General features: G+C 46.9%; 1 protein-coding gene and 1 long non-coding RNA gene across 3 annotated transcripts in view; one reads left to right on the forward strand and one right to left on the reverse strand.

The window, feature by feature from the left end:
• Window positions 1-1717: 1717 nt before the first annotated feature.
• On the reverse strand, window positions 1718-5625 carry LOC123017750. The gene is made up of 3 exons (XR_006413661.1): window positions 4831-5625; window positions 2653-3454; window positions 1718-1946 (listed from the first exon to the last, which is right to left on the reverse strand). It is a non-coding gene; the product is annotated as an uncharacterized LOC123017750 (long non-coding RNA).
• A 272-nt stretch (window positions 5626-5897) lies between these two features.
• Window positions 5898-18596, forward strand: part of SLC44A2 (solute carrier family 44 member 2) — an 80213-nt gene continuing 67514 nt past the window's right edge. For both annotated transcript variants that reach the window (XM_044419279.1, XM_044419281.1), the window contains exon 1: window positions 5898-6008. In XM_044419279.1, coding sequence (XP_044275214.1) covers window positions 5966-6008 — 43 coding nt within the window. In that variant the 5' untranslated portion in view covers window positions 5898-5965. The remainder of the gene's footprint in view (window positions 6009-18596) is intronic.

The following is an 18596-nucleotide window of genomic DNA, read 5'->3' on the forward strand; positions in this document are numbered from 1 at the left end:
ATCCTTGAACACCCTCACCGATGGGGCTTCAGCCACCTCCCGTGGAAGCCCATTCCACACCCTTGGGGTCCTAACTGTCAGGAAGTACTTCCTGGCATCCAAACTGAACCTTGAGCTTAGCCCTGTTGGAGCACATCCTGCCCTCCTCTGCAGGGGAGAACAGGTCTCTACCCACCTCCGTATGACACGCCCTCACATACCTATATGTCGCCAACAGATCCCCTTGGAGTCTCCTCTTCTCCAGGCTGAAAAGTAGAGTGGTGGTAGATGGCCGTACCTTGGCCCTTGCCTCTCCTGCAGTGACCCCCTGGCTGCAACTGGCCCTAGGCTAGAGATTCTGGACAGGTTGGTTCCCCAAGTCCTCATCATCCCCACCCTCCCCAAGCAGAGAAAACCTGTTTCCCAGCTCCAGGTCGGCTCCATGCCCATCTCCTCCTCCTGTGGGTGACATGCTTCCATGTCTCCCCATCTGTTTCTCCCTCTGCCTCTCCCTCAAGCTTCTGCCCAGAGGGGGGCTCCTCCCAGGTGGCCTGGAAAGCTATCTTGGCCTTCACATTCCTCACTTCCTCCTCTAGGAGGGACACCAACTTGCACCCTTCCTTTCTTGAGGGAGAAGGGCAAACATGTCACTGGTGTCCCAATGGTGGTGATTCCCACCATGGCCATCTCCTGGCCTGACACAGGGCACCCCATGCAGGCCCTACCTTGTTCCCCTGCCTTGTCTGTCTCCCACCTTGTCTTGTCTGTAATGAATTCTTAGCTCTCACACACAGATCTTTTCTAAATACTTAGTTCAGTTATAATGATAAAAAAGAATATTTTGCTAATAAGCTTTGCTCTACTTTGGCTAGCTATTTTGACACATAAATAGCAAAATAAATTTCTAAATGGCCTTTGCATCACCTATTTAAAGTTGTGATAATGAAAAAGCCAGGAAGTAAGAGGGCTTGTTGCCAATCCCTGAAGAATCATTCCCACATTGGGAGCAGAAAATTACAGGCCATCTTCTGCAGTGATATAATTTTGTGGTTGAATGTTCTTGTTTTGGATTGCAAGAGCAAAATTTTACCATCCTGTTTTTGCTGCAGTTGCTATAGGGCTGTTTTGTTTTGCTTTGCTTTGCTTTAAAATTACCCATTTCCCCCTTAAAGCCTCCTCCTGAGCTATATGCTTCCATTACTATCTCTTTCTGCAGCAGGCCCACTTCAGAGTTCCGTGGTTCCTGGCCACAGATATCACAAAAGCAATTGTGAACACATTTTATGGGCTTGATGAACAACAGATATCTTTGGTCATTTTCCAACATCTTCCAGGTCAAATGCAAGGTGCTGTTGCACTACCCTTTCAAGGCTTGGAGACCTTATCTTATATAGGCCAGTCTCAGTTTTGCTTAGAATTTATTCTGGGGACCTCCAGGCACTCTGGGAATAGGCCCCATCAAACTCAATGGACAGTGGATGTGCACAGGCTACCCACACTGAAATCCTTGCTGTGAGATTCAAAACTCCATGAGACAGGATTCAGGTAGGTACAAGCAGTTTATTTAATACAAAAAGCGTTTGCAAAGGCTGGCTCAGTGTCTCAGTCGCCTGAGGAACAAAGAGCAATCTTTTTCAGTATACAAGAGTTCTTTGTCGTGGCCTCTGTGCATCACACATATGGGTAGTGCGCCTGCGCAGTGCCTTTGGCCGTAAGATTGATAGCTAATGTTTGGCGGGAAAACTCTGCTCCCCTCCCCCCAACAGTATATATGGAGCGGAGTGTCCGCCATTTTCCAGCCTTCGCGACCGTCGTTTGTTGTGCCTCGTGCCGCTTCACTCTCGCTTAGATCGTTACTCGTTCCCTTTCGCTTTGTCGAGTTCTCTTTCTCTCTTCCAAGTTAGTATTCCCTCGTTCATATTACTCTCCAGTGTTCCAGTTAGTCTCTTAGTTTCTTCTTGTTGTTCCTATTAAAAAAACAAACAAACCAAAAATATTATCTGTTCCCTCTATACTATCTTCTTTTTTCTACTTCTGCGATGGCACAACGAGCGGTGTTCCACAAGTGCAGAGAGTGCAGCTCTAAGATGCCCGCTGCAGACCTGCATGACCTGTGCCTCCTCTGTTTAGGGGAAGGCCACAGGACAGACAAATGCGGCCACTGCCTGGCCTTCTCTAAGCAGGCGAGGAAGAATAGGGAGAACTGCCTGCGTAAACTCCTGTGGGACCAGGCTCTCCTACAATCGGACCAGCTGCTGGCTAAGCCTGCTACAACTTCGGCTGCACCTGATCGCCGTCCAACTTCAACTGATCTGCCACAATGTCTGGCCTCTTCCTCTACTGCTCCGCCCTCACGCCCTTTGGATGAAGGTGCTCCCATCATGGGCGATCAGCCTGTTTCCCCACCAAAGAAACAGTGGGAAAAGAGGAAACACAGCGGCCCTGAAAAGCCGTTTGTGCATAAGAAGGCCAAAAGAGATAAGGCCAAAAAGCCGGTTAAGAAACCAAAGAAACCCGAGCACTCTAAACATCGACACTCGGGTTTGGCAACTTCCTCGGTCCCGACTGCGGTCATGGTACCAACACCCTCGGGTTTGACCATTTAGGTGGCTGTGAGGGTTACTTCTCCGGGCTCCCCATGCTGTACGGGATCTGAACTTCACCAGGATCCACCTTGCGGTTCGATCTCCAACGGCGAAATACAAGATTCTCCGCCGAGGGCTAGGACTCCAACGCCTATGCCTCCTGTTCAGCTCAATACCAAGACTGGAATGTCTCCCCCGAGAAGTCACAGAAGTCGATCTTCCGATTCCCGATTCAACGACTGGTCCCACTCCTGGTATTCTTCCGCTCCAAGATGGGGTGACTACCAATCCATTGGCTACTACCTGGCAGCTAGAGATCGATCCTCTCCCCCAGCTCCTCAGGATCGTGTCCATTCCACAGCCCCGAGAGACGCCCCGCGGGCACCATCTAGGGAGAGCGGTAGATCGGTGTCGCCAGGAGATTCCTCCTCCAGCGTCCCGGCTCCATATTGGGTGGACTCAGATGAGTCCAAGGTCGATTCGACTTCACCCGATGCTGCAGTCACTTCCCAAGGTCCCACATCACCAGAAGAGCCACACATCTCTTTCGCAGAGCTGATGTCCAGGCTGGTTAGGTCGCTGGAAATCAAGGCCCACCAACAGCCTGGTCCCAGCACCGATTGCTTCTATGATATGGTATGGGGTGAACAATCGACCATTGTTTCCACTCCACTGTCTCCGGAACCGGTCCCTTCACCCGAGTATGATGTGTCCAGCCCTTCTCCCTAGTTTGGACTGCCGATTCTGTAGTCAAAAGTACTTGGTATGGCCCGCCCCAATGGGGCTGTAACTTCTCTTCTTTCCCCTCCTTTACCAGGATCCAATCCCTGGCTTTGAAAGGATGGACACAGAAATCCAATGGTGGGGTCTGCACCAACAATCCCTTGGACCTTAAATCAGAAAAACATCTGGACAATTCTTGAATGTATTTACGGGTTACTGTATCTTTCAGTTCCACCCTTGGCAAGCCCACTGTTCCCTGGCAAGGCATTCCAAGCAACATCTCATAGTGAGAGATCCCAATGTCCCTCCTAGGTTTAGTTCTTATTCTTAATAAGACTAGAGGCAGGCACTTAGTCCATGGCAATTTTAGTTCCAACATTAGTTTCTTTAATTGCTGCTTTAGAGTCTGACTCACCCCAGTTCCTTCATCCTTGCTACTTCAGCCTCATCATACTTAAGGCTTATAAAAGGAACTTCAACCAAGGGGATCAAGTTCTGTATTGATAGCAGAGCCTCAACTTCTTCAATAGAAGCCCTCTTTGCTTCCAAGTCTGCTCGTCTATTTCATCTCATTTCTTCACCATTCCCAGACTGATCTCCCTTCACATGAATAATTGCCAATTGTTTAGGCAGAGCCAATTTTTACAGTACTTGCACCAACATCTCATGCACCAAAACTTTTCCTCTACTCATGATCAAACTCCTTTCCTGCCAAATTTTCCCAAAGGCATGAGCTAGCCCAAATACATCCCCATGCCACATCAGTTTTTAGAGATTGATCTACAAGAGCCTTAGCTCCCCAAAGGCTACTTTCATGGAGTCTCTGGATAACTTGCCTAGCTAGTCCCTTAGCCATTCTTAGCCATCAGACATTACCCATCTTCCAGAGTCTAGATTCTTCTCAGTTCCCAGTCCCTTCCTACAATTTCAGGGCTCACTTCTGAGCCCATAACTCACAAATTTGGGCTGACCAGGAGGAGAACAGTCTCCCACTATCCCTCACCTGGTTCCCTTTTATTACTTTGTATCCATGGTGCCTTTCCCCTTACTTTAGTTTCTAGATCCACTAATTCCACACAATCATGCTCTTACTCCAAGTCGCAACTGCCTCCTATCAAGAAATCTACAGGATTCACACCTCCTCCAGTAGTCAAAACCAAATCTAGTTGATTCATCAATACAGCCTCATACTTAATAAGTCAGGAGTCAGTTAACCACCTTCCAGCCCTGGTGGGTAACAGAGCTTGCACTGAGTGTGCCACTGTTACCACCAAAGCTTCCCCAATAGCTAATTTCCTGGCTTTGTCCACCAATAGGGCTGCGGCTGCACAGGCTGTTTCCCCCATCCCTTTAATGCTAGCCCTCTTGGACTCCCCTTCCTCAGTAAATACTGCAGTAGCAAATAAAAAAAATGCTCCTGTTCACCATAGCCTCACAAACTTTCCTTTAGCTCTCTTCTCCATGGGGCACCTGGCCAGACTGTCCCTTGACCACCCCGTGAGACTATTACCGAACCGATCACACAGCAGTTCGCTTTACTCACCTGGGTCTGTGCACAGAGTTGCCTGGTCAATAAATTCTCCACAGCCAGTTTCTAACCGCTGTTTCTGAATTGTATCCTCCTGGATCCTTGTCTTTCAGTTCGTTCTGCTCGGGCAGGCGACGACAGACTCACCACCGACCGCCGAACTCGACGGGGCGCCTCCGGATCGTTCCTCCTCGTCTCCTCCAGTTGATGCCTCGAGCCCCACACTGGGCGCCAATTGTGAGATTCAGAACTCCGTGAGACAGGATTCAGGTAGGTACAAGCAGTTTATTTAATACAAAAAGAGTTCGCAAAGGCTGGCTCAGTGCCTCAGGCACCTGAGGAACAAAGAGCAATCTTTTTCAGTATACAAGAGTCTTTACACATCCCCTTTTCCCCCCCGCTGCTCAACTACTCTCGTTTCGCCATTGGCTGGCTACTCGCGAGGGTACAATCTTCCGGGGCGCCTTATATGGTAAAACCCTGGTGGCCACATTTTAATGGTGTTTTTCCCTGTTATCAGTGGTTTAAGGGTCTTGCAAAAGTTGCTGACTCATTCCTTATGTTCCCATGAGAGATTCTGTGTACCTGCTTGTTCCTCCCCTTATTTCATGGGACAGATTACATTCTATTGCAAGTTTCACTCAGTTTACATTTTATCTTTCTTTAAAAAGATACTGTCCCTGCTTCTCACGTTGCTATGTGGTATTTTGTGCGTCCTGGCGCCGGAAACCCGGTAGGAGTGTTTAAAAACCACTGTATTACCAAATAAACAGACCACCAGCGGACACTAAAGTCTTTTCCGCTCCCACTTCCCTTTTTTTGGGAAATTGGTCGTTCTGTTTTCTGACAAGTCTATTCGCTGTCTATCCCGTTTGTTCTTCACGCCGGCTGTTGTTGGCAAAGGAGTGTGTACAAATATGAAAAAGCATGTTTTTTCTGTTCTTTATTTGCGTGAGCCCCGCCTGGACCGCGGGAGCAAGGGAGGTGACCGCGGCGAAGCGGCGGCAGCCAGTAATGGCCGAGGGGCGTCCGCCTCCCCGCCGGCGCGCCCGCTCTTTCCGTCCGCCTCCCCCGCCTCCTCTCTGTCCCCCGGGAGCCGCGCTTCGCTTGCGCCTCTTCCTGCACTCGCGCGTTGCTGGTTTCGGCAGCGATGGACGGGGATCCGAGCAGCAAAGAGGCCGACGATGCCGACGGTAAAGGCGCGTGGCCGCGGCCCGGGCGGGCTGGTGTCGCGGGGGAATCGGCCGTGCGGGGTGCGCAGCTGGAGCGGCGGCTCTGCCCGGAGCCCTGCGCCCGCTCTGCTGCTCGGCGGCGGATGCTGGTCCTGCTTGCCTAGGAGCCTCGCGGGGAGAAAGCCCGCCCTGGCGGGTGCGGCGACCGGGCGGGGTGGATCAGCACCGGCTCCGTCTCCGCTCGCAAAGGCTGGCCGCTTCCCTCAGGTCGGTTGGGTCTCTCCTTTCTCAGCCTTGGGATTGGCAGGAACACGCGGGCCTCCCGCTAGACAGGCTCCGTTGAGGAGGTCCGCGCTGTTAACATGCGTGGCCGACATGCGAAGCTCTAGAAGGACGTTTGCTGGTTTTCAGCCCCTGGGCACTCATCCAGGGGAGGTACCGGCCCTCTGGCTCGGATTCTCTCTCTCCCCTGCACTCGTGTCTCCCAGATCGGTTGGGTCTTCTAGCACTCCTGAACGTTGGCTGTGCTGACTGAGGCTGATACGTTGCAACGGGTGACGCCTAGACGTCTGAAGACTGTGGAAGGCTAACAGACAGCACATTTCCAATTTGTAGCCTCATGTACCTGCACAGGTGGTATAGCTGTGATGCTGAGGAGGAACACACTCTCACTGCCACTCTCCAGCCCCATGTGAGGAAGGGGAGTGTTAACATTCTGTTTTTGCGGTGGAGAGTCAGTTGTGTCATTAGGCAAAGAGAGGCAGGCAGATCAGGTGGTGGATGCTGGGAGGCTGCAACAAGTTGTGGGAGGAGACAGCTACCTGTTACCTTCCCTTAATCTGCACTGAAAATGAATTCAATTGCCAGCTCATTCAGTTTTTCAGCATGGTCTGAGAGTGGGCACCATCTTGTTTGTTGCCTTGCGCAGGAAAATGTCTTGGGCGGACCTTGACTCTAATCTGCTGAAACCTTTGCCTTCGGTACGACAAGACTCTTTGTCATTTTTGCTGCTACAGGCTAATGGGTGATCCCTTGCTGGAGAAAAGATGTTTTTGCGAAGCTTTAAACAGGGAACTGGCAGGAGGGAAGAGTTAATGAAAGCAACAGTTGTCTGGCTGAGGTAGTTTCCTGGTGAATGTGCCTTGTGAAATTTTCTAATGGAAAGGAGGAGGGATATTCCCCTGCCCAGCTTGAAGCCATTCTCAAATAACACCGGTCCTCTATCAGCTACACTGGCTCCCAATTTAAGTCTGGGGCCAATTCAAGGTGGTGGTATTAACCTATAAAGCCCTAAATGGCTTGGGGCCAGAATATGTGAAGGATCGCCTCCTTTCCTATATGCCCTCACACCCCTTAAGATTGGCAGGAGAGGCCTTGCTCCGGGAAGCTTCTTTGAAGGAGGTATGGAGGGTGTCTACCCAGAGGAGGACCTTCTCTGCAGTGGCTCCCAGACTATGGAATGTGCTTCCCAGAGAGGTTCACCTGGCACCAACTTTACACTCTTTTCAGTGCCAGGTGAAGACCTTTTTATTCAGCCATCATTTTAATAATTAAAGTTTTTAGATGTTTTAAGATCTTTTTTCCACAGTCACATTTTTTATTCTTCTTTTCTTTTCTTTCCCTTAGCTTTATGAAGTGTTGTTTTATGTTGATTTAATATCTACCATTTTAATTATTGTATTATTGTAATATTTTATTTTAAATCATTGTAAGCCGTCCTGAGCCGTTCATCAGAAAGGACAGGATATAAATGTTTTAAATAAACAAATAAATAAAATAAGTTTATCCCAAGTAACAGTAACAGGAAACTTGTTCTCTGTAAGCTCCATTGAATTAGCTCAGTGCTTCCCAGCCTGTGACCAGGTTGCACTACAACTCCAATCATCCCTTGCTAGCATGGGAGTTGAGTGCCAAGTCATCTGGAAGGTAACATGTGGGGAAAGTTGAACTGGGTCGCTGTAAATGGGATGATGGAAGGCATGCTTCAAGATGGCAGTTATTAACATAGCCACTGTTTTATTAGGAATTTCCTTTGCCAAATCCAGCTTTTTGCAGGGGGTGGGATGCAGTTTGGCTTCCAAGTTGCTGATTTGGAAGGAAAGATGTGACAGAACTCGTGTAATAGCAACAGAAGGTGCTTGGCAGGTCAGTTTGTGGGATGTGGGATTGACGTACTGAAAGCTTTTCCATAGCTCTCCATGCAGCCATTCTAGATTACTGAAGGCCCAGTATTGGTATTGGACAGTGACTGATGGCAGTATCCAAGTTACTGCTTTCAGAGCAGTGTATCAGTGTTGTCTGTGTGTGTGTGACTGAGGTAGGAATTTGCCATGTAGATGTATCCACTATGAAGAGACTGAAGTGGCAACTTTCTTTAAATCCTTCTTCTGATCCTTTTCTAGTGCAGGAAAAAGCAGTAAAATCTTGTGGTTGACCTCTGAGTAATTTGTAGTATATCAACAAGGGCTTTGATTCGCAAATGAACATCAGTGACAACAAAAAGCCTTTCTTTAATCTAAATTAAGATGCTGAAATCAAGAAACAGGTGGGGGAAGAATGGATTTATATGTGGAAGCGTTTATGTACAAGCTGCAGTTCTGGTCCCAAAAACAAATTCCTGGGCTGAGTGTGTGAAGGCACCTTGGTTCATAATTGGATGCCTTCCTTAGCCAATATCTGGCACCTGGCTTTAGTTGGTAGACTTTTGGGGCTCTAGTGAAAAAACAGAGTAGCTTTCATAAGCCTAAATTCTGCTGGCCCCTGTTCTAGAGATTAACTTTCTTTTCTGAACTGTGCTTGCCTCTTTATCTCACACAGGATGTGCTGTTTTCCTCCCACACACGCCATAACATTTGATCATGATGTTGTCATTCTTTCCGTTTCTCAAGACAAAAGCTTGATTGGCAGATCAGACCCACACCCATGTCTTCCTTTATAGTGAGAGGCCAAAAGTCACAACCATAACTGACCTTGTGAGGAGGTCCCAGAGAGAGCAGATGACTGGTCTGCTGGCTCCTGGGCTTTTCCCAGTCAGTCCAATGCCTGTTTTGAGACTAAGCATTCCAGAGTGCATTCTGAGAAGTTCTGCAGCAGAAGAGTATTAGAACTTTGCTTTATTAGTTGTTCTGTATCATTTCTCTTTATGCATTTCCCACAATACAGGTTTCCATCTTTCAGGATTGGAGCTGTTCTTGGGACTGAGTTCACCAGAGTGGCTTAAATGTGTAGCTGTACATAGAGGCACAGCTGAATTTGTTTTAGTATTTATTAATTACATTTGTATATCAGCTAATAGCAGAAGTTGCCAAGGCAGTTCACAGCAATTAAAGCCCAACAATACAGCATAGGATACAATATAAAAGTTTAAAACTACAGTAAAAGTAGAAGTAAAAACCAAAGTTAAGCCTAGCAAAATAAAGTCTACATATGCAATTAGGCTTGCACACAACCAGATTAAAATAGCTCCAAAGGGAGAGGGAGGAGGTAAGGTGGGATAATGGGAAAATTTCTGAGTTTTTCATAGTAAAATATATGAAAGAGGTTGTATGAGGGACAAATACCTGTTTAATTGCATAGTACCATGATCTTCATTATTTTTCAAGCAGGAACCACTCTGGCACCAGGCACTAACCACTGAGGACATTTGAGGGCCTTGCCAGGTCAGGCCACAAGCTCTCTTCTTCCCCTTCCAGTCAAGTGATGATGATGTACACAAGACATGGCTGGAGGCTTCTGGGGACTTTTCCTCCCTACTCCCCTCCCTGTTGCCCTAGGAAAGCCGTATGAACACGTCCTTAAGACAGCCACATTTTTAGTCTCACTTGGTCTTTGGATTGGGATAAATCTCCTTCTTGGCACTGACAGAGTGCTTTGTTCTGCTCAGGGCTGCAGTATCTCCAGCACTGCTCCCTGTTGTGCTCTGTCATGCATTCAACTTCCCTTCCATCTCCAGCTCAGTGCAGCGCTGCAGTTAACCAATTCCATTGCTCTTCGACTTCTGGCTTCCTTGTCTATCACATCTGATTGGCCGATTGTTCCTTCATCCCCTCCTCATTGTCATCTTATGGCTGACGAGCATCAGTGCTTTTAACTTACCACTCCCACGCTTCCTCCAGTACCCCAGACCATAGTGGTTGATCCATTAGTAAAGCAAACAGCAAAGGGAAACTAGCGAGTCACTGTTGAGATCGAGCACCTGCTGTAAAGATAAGGAGGTAAATAGCCACACTTGAGGTGAATTGGAGCCACCAGTGGCTCTTGAGCATTGGAGTGAGCTAATCATGCTTCGTGTGAAACCTGCCCCTGCCCTGCCCTGCCCTAGTCCCTGGGGGTACACCACTCTCTTCTCCGACACGTGCTGCCACCTCCCAGCATCAGCTTCCTGAGGCAACTGCCTCGCTCTGCCTCATGGTAGGGCTGACTCTGCTAGGGAGCCAGTCAGGGCTCACTATTTTACAGAGGAAAGGAAAGATGGTGAGGAGCTGCTGTCATTCTGTTGTGCAGAGGAGGGTGGACCATTTAGAAGACCTGTGCTCGTGGGAAAGTCAGAGCTAGCAGGGAACCAGGGACTGAGATGGAAAAGCCCTGTTTGCTTTAGGTTTGTTATCTATGAATCATCAGCTAACTCTACTCTTTACAAACAAGCTGACGGTTAGGCATTTTTGAGAAATGCAGCAGGTGATAAATTTGCATCTTCTTCCTGACACTGCACAGTACAGTAGTGACATTTTTTGGCATATTCTTCAGCAGTAGAAATTCTTCCCCAGAGGGAAACAAAGTGCTTAGTCACACAGACGCTGGGGGAGTCCAGCAGCTACTTTGGCATGCCATGACACATATCGCCAGTGTAGAAAACATCTTTCCAGTTGGTGACAATGGAAGGATGAGGACTAGCAGGGGATCCCATCAGTAGAAGGGAGAATGGCTGAGGAACCTATGTAGCTGAAATGGGGCTTTTCCCCTTTCTTGGGGAATGTACAATCAGTAGAAAAGTAAATGGAGTGGAGAGGCTATAAAGCTTTTGCTTGGAGACCTGTGATGACCTCTTAGACTTTAAAAAAAACCCTTTAAAGCTTAAACTAAAATCTCAAAACTTAAAAACTGCCTTTGCAGAGAGGTCAAGCTGAATCACAACAGCAAAAGTGGGGGAAGCTTTCCATAACCTTTTCCACCTTGCTGCTTTCCTAACCACACCTCTAGAAGCTTCTACCAATTGGTCTTTTCTATTAAGGTAAAGTAGTAACAGTTCAAGGTGGGAGGTAAGGGGAGGATTTAGGACTAGTTCACTCTGGTATATTTTGACCCTCAGACTTGCACGATTCTGTGTCACCATTTCGCCTTCATCTTCAGTGAGACTACAGGGGCTCTTCCCTGTAGTTACAAGGTGTGCACTAAGGAGACCTGAAGTAGCTGTTGGCACCAATAAAGTGCCATCAGGTGATCAGGCAATTTTTTGATCTAGGTTGCTCAGCCACTAAAAGATAAACGCTGTTTAGAAACACTTTTGTTCATTTTAATTAGCAAAGTCATTGTCCGTTTACTTCAACATTTATTTTGTCAGGCTCATGACAAGGTTGTGGGAAGGCTGCTACTTTCCACCCCACGGAAACGGAGGAGCTTGCCTGAGCAGGCAGTTTCGGCAGGTGTCTGCTCCCCTATGCCTCCATTCCTGTCCATTTAAATCCCAGCAGTGAAGGACAGGTGAATGGGTGGGCTTTGAAGCAGGGCCCTGGCAGGCAAGAGCCAGGGCAGGGAAGTGGAATCTTCCTCTGAGCCACGCTGCCTCCCCAGAGGCTGGTTCCCTCCCAGCACCGCTGTATTGTTCTAAAGAGGCTCTAAATCAGGGCAGTCCAACTTTTCATACCTCGAGGCTTCAACATTGAACCTGGGGGCCACACAATGAATTACATTTCCCTATCATAAACTAAAGTGTTTGCAATATATTTATTTAATATACACAATAATTTAGTTAACCAATAAATGAGGGAGAAAAGCAATATAAGGTCTTAGAGTTGCCGAACCCTAACCAGAACCTCCACTGCCTTCCGGATTCAGCCTTAGCTCTGCCCTCATGCTACATAGTATATCCTGATCCAAAAGGGAGGTAGGCAGTTGGGCCACTACAGCCTGGTGGTTCTCCTGCACCTCTCTTCCAGCGTAAGTTAATGTAGAAGGGGCTGACTTCTCTCTGAGCTCTAACTCTTCTGTGTGCTTTTCCTTTTACAAACAGCATGCTGGTCCATCTCTTTCTTTGTCTTCTCCAATCCTTCTTTCACCTTGCACCTTGCTTCCACTTGGGGTTTCAGTGACCCCCAACTCAGGGGTGGGCACTTGTCGCCCCCCACACCCACAAATGCCACCATTTGCACTCTGTGCCTTCCCTCAGCTCGTCTCTCCTTTTCTTGCCCTGTTTGCATGCACTTGATGGGCAACTTCAACCATTGGTTCAGCCAGCCCATCTTTCATCATTTGCAACTTCCCTCTTATCTCACCTGCACTGTGTCCTGTGAACAACATATTCAGCAGCTTTCTATTTTCTTCAGCCTCAGGATCCAACTCAGTAAATGGGCACATAGCATCCTTTAAGCTCTCTAAAAGTTCTGACAGTCACTCCTTTGCCTTTTGAAACACTTAGTAAAGTTTGGCCATATTTTTCTGCCCTGAGACCCTACATCTGATTGCCTGTATTCGTAGTTCACAATATTGGACCAGATTGTGGCAATCAGCCTGGTTATTAGGGTCCTAATCTAGCGGTTCAGCTAGTAGGAAAAATGCAGTCTGCTTGCCCAACTCTCCCCGGCCCTTGCAACCAGTCTTCAGCCATTTCAAGACCTTTTTTTGCTTCACAAGGCCCTCTCCTCAGAAGTAAGGGAAATGCACAATAGTCTGTCCATGTGGAATCGTGGCTTAATGGCTGAATGATCCAAGGTTTCCCCTTCCTTGGAAAGGGAGCGATTGGAGAGGCAGTAGGGCAAGGCAGCACTGGGCTCTTCAGTTCGCCCCCTCCCTCATAAGCTGGCAGCAAGGGAGGGACGTCATCTCTCACCATCCCTCATAGCCAGTGCCTCCACTCTCAGGCACGTGCACACACCCTGCCACTATCTTATGGTTGCGAGCCACCCAGAAGTGCCGTGGCACAATTGGGTGACATACAAATATTTTAAATTAAATAAACTATCACATCAGGCCAGAGAAAACACAACAAAACATGCTCATGCTCTTTCTTCCTGTCTATAAAGTAGTTGCAACAACAAAATCAAATCCCTGTTTCAACCCCTTCTCCACGGCCATGACTTTCTTCCTCTAGGTTCATAGCACAGTCATTAAAAAAACCAACGGAAGAAAATTAACCTTTTTGGTGAGATAGCCACTTCCACCTTTCAGTGCCTTAAATTCCTGGTACATTTGATCCAGAGGCATCCCTTTTTTGACTTAATGTTAACCTGACTCATCCTACTGAACAGTTTAGCTTTTTGCCAGGCTTGGCCTTATGGAGGGTCCTTCCTGGGTCCCCTGGGCATGGCCTTTCCTGGGCTGCACCAAACTACTCCAATGACAGCTCCCTCAGATGTCTTCCTGACTGCCTTTTCCTGGGAACTCTATGTATGAGCAGAGGGTATAGTTACTCACCAACTGGTTGCTGAACGGCTAGACCCCTTGATCCTCCCACAGCTGGGCATTGCAGCTTAGAGTCAGTTCTGATTGTTCTTCCCCTCTCCTCCCAGGAGTGTACTCTCAGACAATGTGTCTGATATTGGCAGTCAGTCCTGTGGAGGAGGCTTTCCTGATCTTTCCTGGCTGCCAAGGTCAAGGCTGTGGCCTTAGTCCCTGCATGGTCAACAGCTGAAGGACTCAAAGGGTCTGGACCTGGCATGCTACACCCAATTAAGTATGACAAGAGTGAGGGATGAAAAAACTATTTATTCTCAAGAAGAAAGCTTGATCATAGCAAAATGGCAATTTACCTTGAGCGCATGGCGGAGTCCCCTTTTATACCCCTGATGACCAGGTAGTGATGACAGCAGCTCACTGGATTGAAATTCCCATGCTTACCTGGGCTGCCTGAAGTTTGGGCTGGGACCTCTGGAGAGGGATTTCTCTTAATCCCTAACTACGTGGAGGCTCTAGTTACACTGACAACACTTGGAGACATGACCAACCTGCCTGGACTTAATGTTAGCCATCCAGGTATTTCCAACACCACTCCCTCCCACCCATGCTTCAGTCCCTGCCCCACATCTTAGCTGGTCCTTAAATTGCCACACTCAGCTCTGGGGGTGCAGGACTCTTTTTACTCAAATGCCAGCTTGGGGGTCAAATGTTTCACACATGAATGCATGCATCAGTAATCTAGATGCAGATTGCTTCTTCCTCATTGCTCGAAGCAGCAGGAAAATAATTTGTATCAGGAACAGTGGAAGGCATGGAGAGGAATCATGATATGAACAGTGGGAGATCAGTGCAGGGAAATCTGGGAGCTCAACGCCTATGAGGGTTGAATTTAAGATCTTGGAGACCTTCTATTCTACACCTCACTTTATTTATTAGATTTATATTCTGCCTTTTTTTTAAGAACTCAAAACAGCTTACGTCATTCTTCTCTCAATGTTATCTGTACAACAATTCAGTGAGGTAGGTTGGGCTGAGAGTCTGTAGCTGGCCCCAGATCTCCCAGTTGTCTGAGTGCAGACTAGAACCCAGGTCGCCCAAGTTGCAGTCCTGTACTCTTAACCACTACAGCATACTGGCTCTCACAGAGGCTATTTACCCTCAGCTATGATAGCATCCTTTTGGGATGTTTTTGATTTCCTCCTTCAGCCAGTTTCGTATTACTCTCTCCTCCTTCTCAGGTAGCTTGGCCAACGGGATGAAAATGTGCCCGGATAGGGTTGCAAAGTTTGGGTCCAGGTGTCTGTTCCATTTGTTCTCTGTAAAGATTATAGTTAGAGGTGAGAAATGCATCTTACCCTCTTTTGCAGCTTTGTGCAGGAGATATTGGTATCCCCGGGTATTAGCCATGTTGCTATACAACACAGGACATCCTGAGGGTCTCCACATGTGTTCTACACTGTTAACGATCAAACATTTTAAACGTCTGGCATCCTAGTAGCATTTTAAGAGAAATAAAGGAATCTATTAACTTCAGCAACTTTGTTCTCAGCCCCATCATGGGTTGACTAATTTCCTAATACCCTGCAGGATGGTGAGCAACCAACCATTTCTTCTTTTAAAAAAGCCATAGCATTTGCTGCTGGAGTTCACTGAGCAAGGGCTTCTGCCCCTGTCACTCCAATGAGAGAGGTGTCAACAGGAGTACAAACTAATCAGAAAAGACAAATGGCCTAGCACCAGCCTTTAATAACAGATTGATTTACAGAAACCAGTACATGAAGCTTTTTATCACATAGAAATAAATGTTAACCAGGGGTAATAGGCAGTATCCCAAGCTGTTCATCTACCAGCAGAACCCTCCACTAGTGCAATAGGAACTAGCACTTTAAAGTAACTAGAAATGGCAGAAAGACTCTTTTCTAGAACAGAGCAGGTCAGCAGAGCACATGGAAGGGAGTTCCACTGGCCTATTCCAGAACTGGAAACAAATATTTTTACTAGATTCTGCAGTTCCTTTTCAAATTCCTAACTCCCTGTTGAGCTAGCAGTGGAAAGATGGGATGCTGTCCGCACATAACACAAGCTATATTAATTAAATGAAAACCAGTCTAAATGGGGCCACACAGTGCTGGAGTCTAGGGCTTTGCAGGGATGGACTGAGTAAGTGGTTCAGGGAGGGAAGGAAGTGATAATGTGTCATATTGGATAATGGATGTGATAAACTCGGTTTTATTCAGTTTAATGGATAAAGCATTCTGAAATAAGCACCAGGCTAGGAAAGGTCAGAAGAGGGCTTGAGAAATGTGTCAAAAGACTTGGATTAAGGCAAGTTAGGGATATCCTTAACTGGAAACCTTTCTCAGCAATATTTCTGAGGCCCCTAAAGGTGGATTATATTCTTTGGGTTCTCTGGCAATCACAACCCCCACTTTTATGACACAGTAGCTTCTTTTTTCAGTGGCTGAACGTCTGCAGATTGAACTCAGGGTACTGGTCGACTGCAGAGTAAACATGAATCAGCAGTGTGACCTGGTGGTCAAGAGGGCAAATGCCACCCTTGGTTGCATAGCCAGAAGTGTGGCTTCTAGATCGAGAGAGGTATTACTACCACTCTGTATGACTCGGGTGCACCACAACTGGAGTATTGTGTGCAGGTCTGGGCCCCACATTTCAGGAAAGATATAGTCAGGTTAGAGTCAGTGCAGTGTAGTGCCACAAGGTTGGTGGCCAGATTGCAGGGAAAGCCGTATGAGGCGAGACTGAGGGAACTGGGTCTTTTCAGCCTGGAGAAGAGGAGATTCTGAGGGGATCTGTTGGTGACATACAGGTATGTAAGGGGGTATCACAAAGCGGTAGGTAGAAAACTGTTTTCCCCTGCAGAGAAGGGCAGGGCATGCTCCAATGGAGCCAAGCTCAGGGAACCAAGGTTCAATTTGAATGCCAGGAAGTACTTCCTGACAGTTAGGACCCCGAGGGTATGGAATAGGCTTCAACAGGAGGTGGTTGAGGCCCCATCGGTGAAGGTGTTCAAGGATAGGCTAGACATGCACATGATAGGCATGTCATGAGCGGAGCCAGGTGAAGCTGGAGGTCAGACTAGATGGCCCAGGAGGCCCCTTCTGACTCGTTCAAGTTTCTATGTTTCTATGTGCAATTCAATATCATCTGGTAATCTCTTAAATGTGTATGTGTATCATTCAGGGTAACTTGAAATTTATTGTAGGGTTCATACCTTCATTTATTTATTTGTCAAGATCACCTGGAGATACCACACATTTAATGTGCATTGCACAAAAATGACTATTGTGATTGGAGATTTTACACTGTTTTTTGTATTTGTATTTATAGTGCATCTTTTGTATTTGATTAATTGTTCTGATGTTGCAAAATTTAGGCTTAAATTGAAGAAAGTAGGGAAATGCACTACGCCACTCAGGTATGACCCAGATCATATCCCTGATGACTATACAGTAGAGGTGACAAATAGATTTAAGGAATTAGATCTGATAGACAGAGTGTCTGACTAACTATGGACGGAGGTTCGCAACATTGTACAAGAGGTAGCAACTAAAAGCATCCCAAAGAAAAAGAAATGCAAGAAAGCAAAATGGTTGTCTGAGGAAGCTTTACAAATAGCTGAGGAAAGAATGGAAGCAAAAGGCAAGGGAGAAAGAAAAAGATACACCCAACTGAATGCAGAATTCCAGAGAATAGCTAGAAGAGATAAGAATGCCTTCTTAAATGAACAGTGCAAAGAAATAGAAGAAAACAATAGAATATGGAGGACCAGAGATCTCTTCAAGAAAATTGGAGATATGAAGGGAACGTTTCATGCAAAGATGGGCATGATAAAGGACCAAAATGGCAGGGACCTAACAGAGGCAGAAGAGATTAAGAAGAGATGGCAAGATTACACAGAAGAACTATAAAAGAAAGAGCTTAACCACGATGGGGTGGTCACTGACCTCGAGCCACACATCCTGGAATGTGAAGTCAAATGGGCCTTAGGAAGTATGGGCAACAACAAAGCTAGTGCAGGAGACAGTATTCCAGCTGAGCTATTCAAAATCTTAAAATATGATGCGGTAAAAGTGCTACACTCAATATGCCAGCAAATTTGGAAAACTCAACAGTGGCCACAGGATCGGAAAAGGTCAGTTTACATTCCGATCCCAAAAGGCAATGCCAGGGAATGTTCAAACTACTGCACCATTTCACTCATTTCACATGCTAGCAAAGTGATGCTCAAAATGCTACAAGCTAGGCTCCAGCAGTATGTGGACCGAGAACTACCAGAAATACAGACAGGATTTTGAAGAGGGAGAGAACTAGAGATCAAATTGCCAATATACACTGGATCATGGAGGAAGCTTGAGAGTTGCAGAAAAACATCTACTTCTGCTTCATTGACTACACTAAAGCCTTTGATTGTATGGATCACAAGAAATTGTGGCAAGTTCTTAAAGAGATGGGAGTACCTGACCATCTTATTTGTCTCTTGAGAAACCTATATGCAGGTCAAGAAGCAACAGTGAGAACTGGGCACAGAACCACTGATTGGTTCAAAATTGAGAAAGAAGTTCGGCAAGGCTACATACTGTCGCCCTGCCTATTTAACTTATATGCAGAGCACATCATGAGAAAGGCGGGGCTAGATGAATCACCAGTTGGAATTAAGATTGCTGGGAGAAATATCAACAACCTCAGATATGCAGATGATACCACTCTACTGGCAGAAAGTGAAGAGGAACTAAAGAGCCTCTTGATGCGGGTGAAAGGGGAGAGTGCAAAAGTTGGCTTGAAACTCTACATTAAGAAAACTAAGATCATGGGATCCGGTCCTCTCACTTCCTGGCAGATAGATGGGGAAGAAATGGAGGTAGTGACAGATTTTATTTTCCAGGGCTCCAAGATCACCACAGATGGGGACTGCAGCCAAGAAATTAAAAGATGCTTGCTCCTGGGGAGGAAAGCTATGGCAAATCTAGACAGCATACA

Source organism: Varanus komodoensis, unplaced genomic scaffold (genome assembly GCF_004798865.1).
Source record: "Varanus komodoensis strain SLA01 unplaced genomic scaffold, ASM479886v1 scaffold101, whole genome shotgun sequence".
In the NCBI taxonomy this organism is placed as follows: Eukaryota; Metazoa; Chordata; class Lepidosauria; order Squamata; family Varanidae; genus Varanus; species Varanus komodoensis.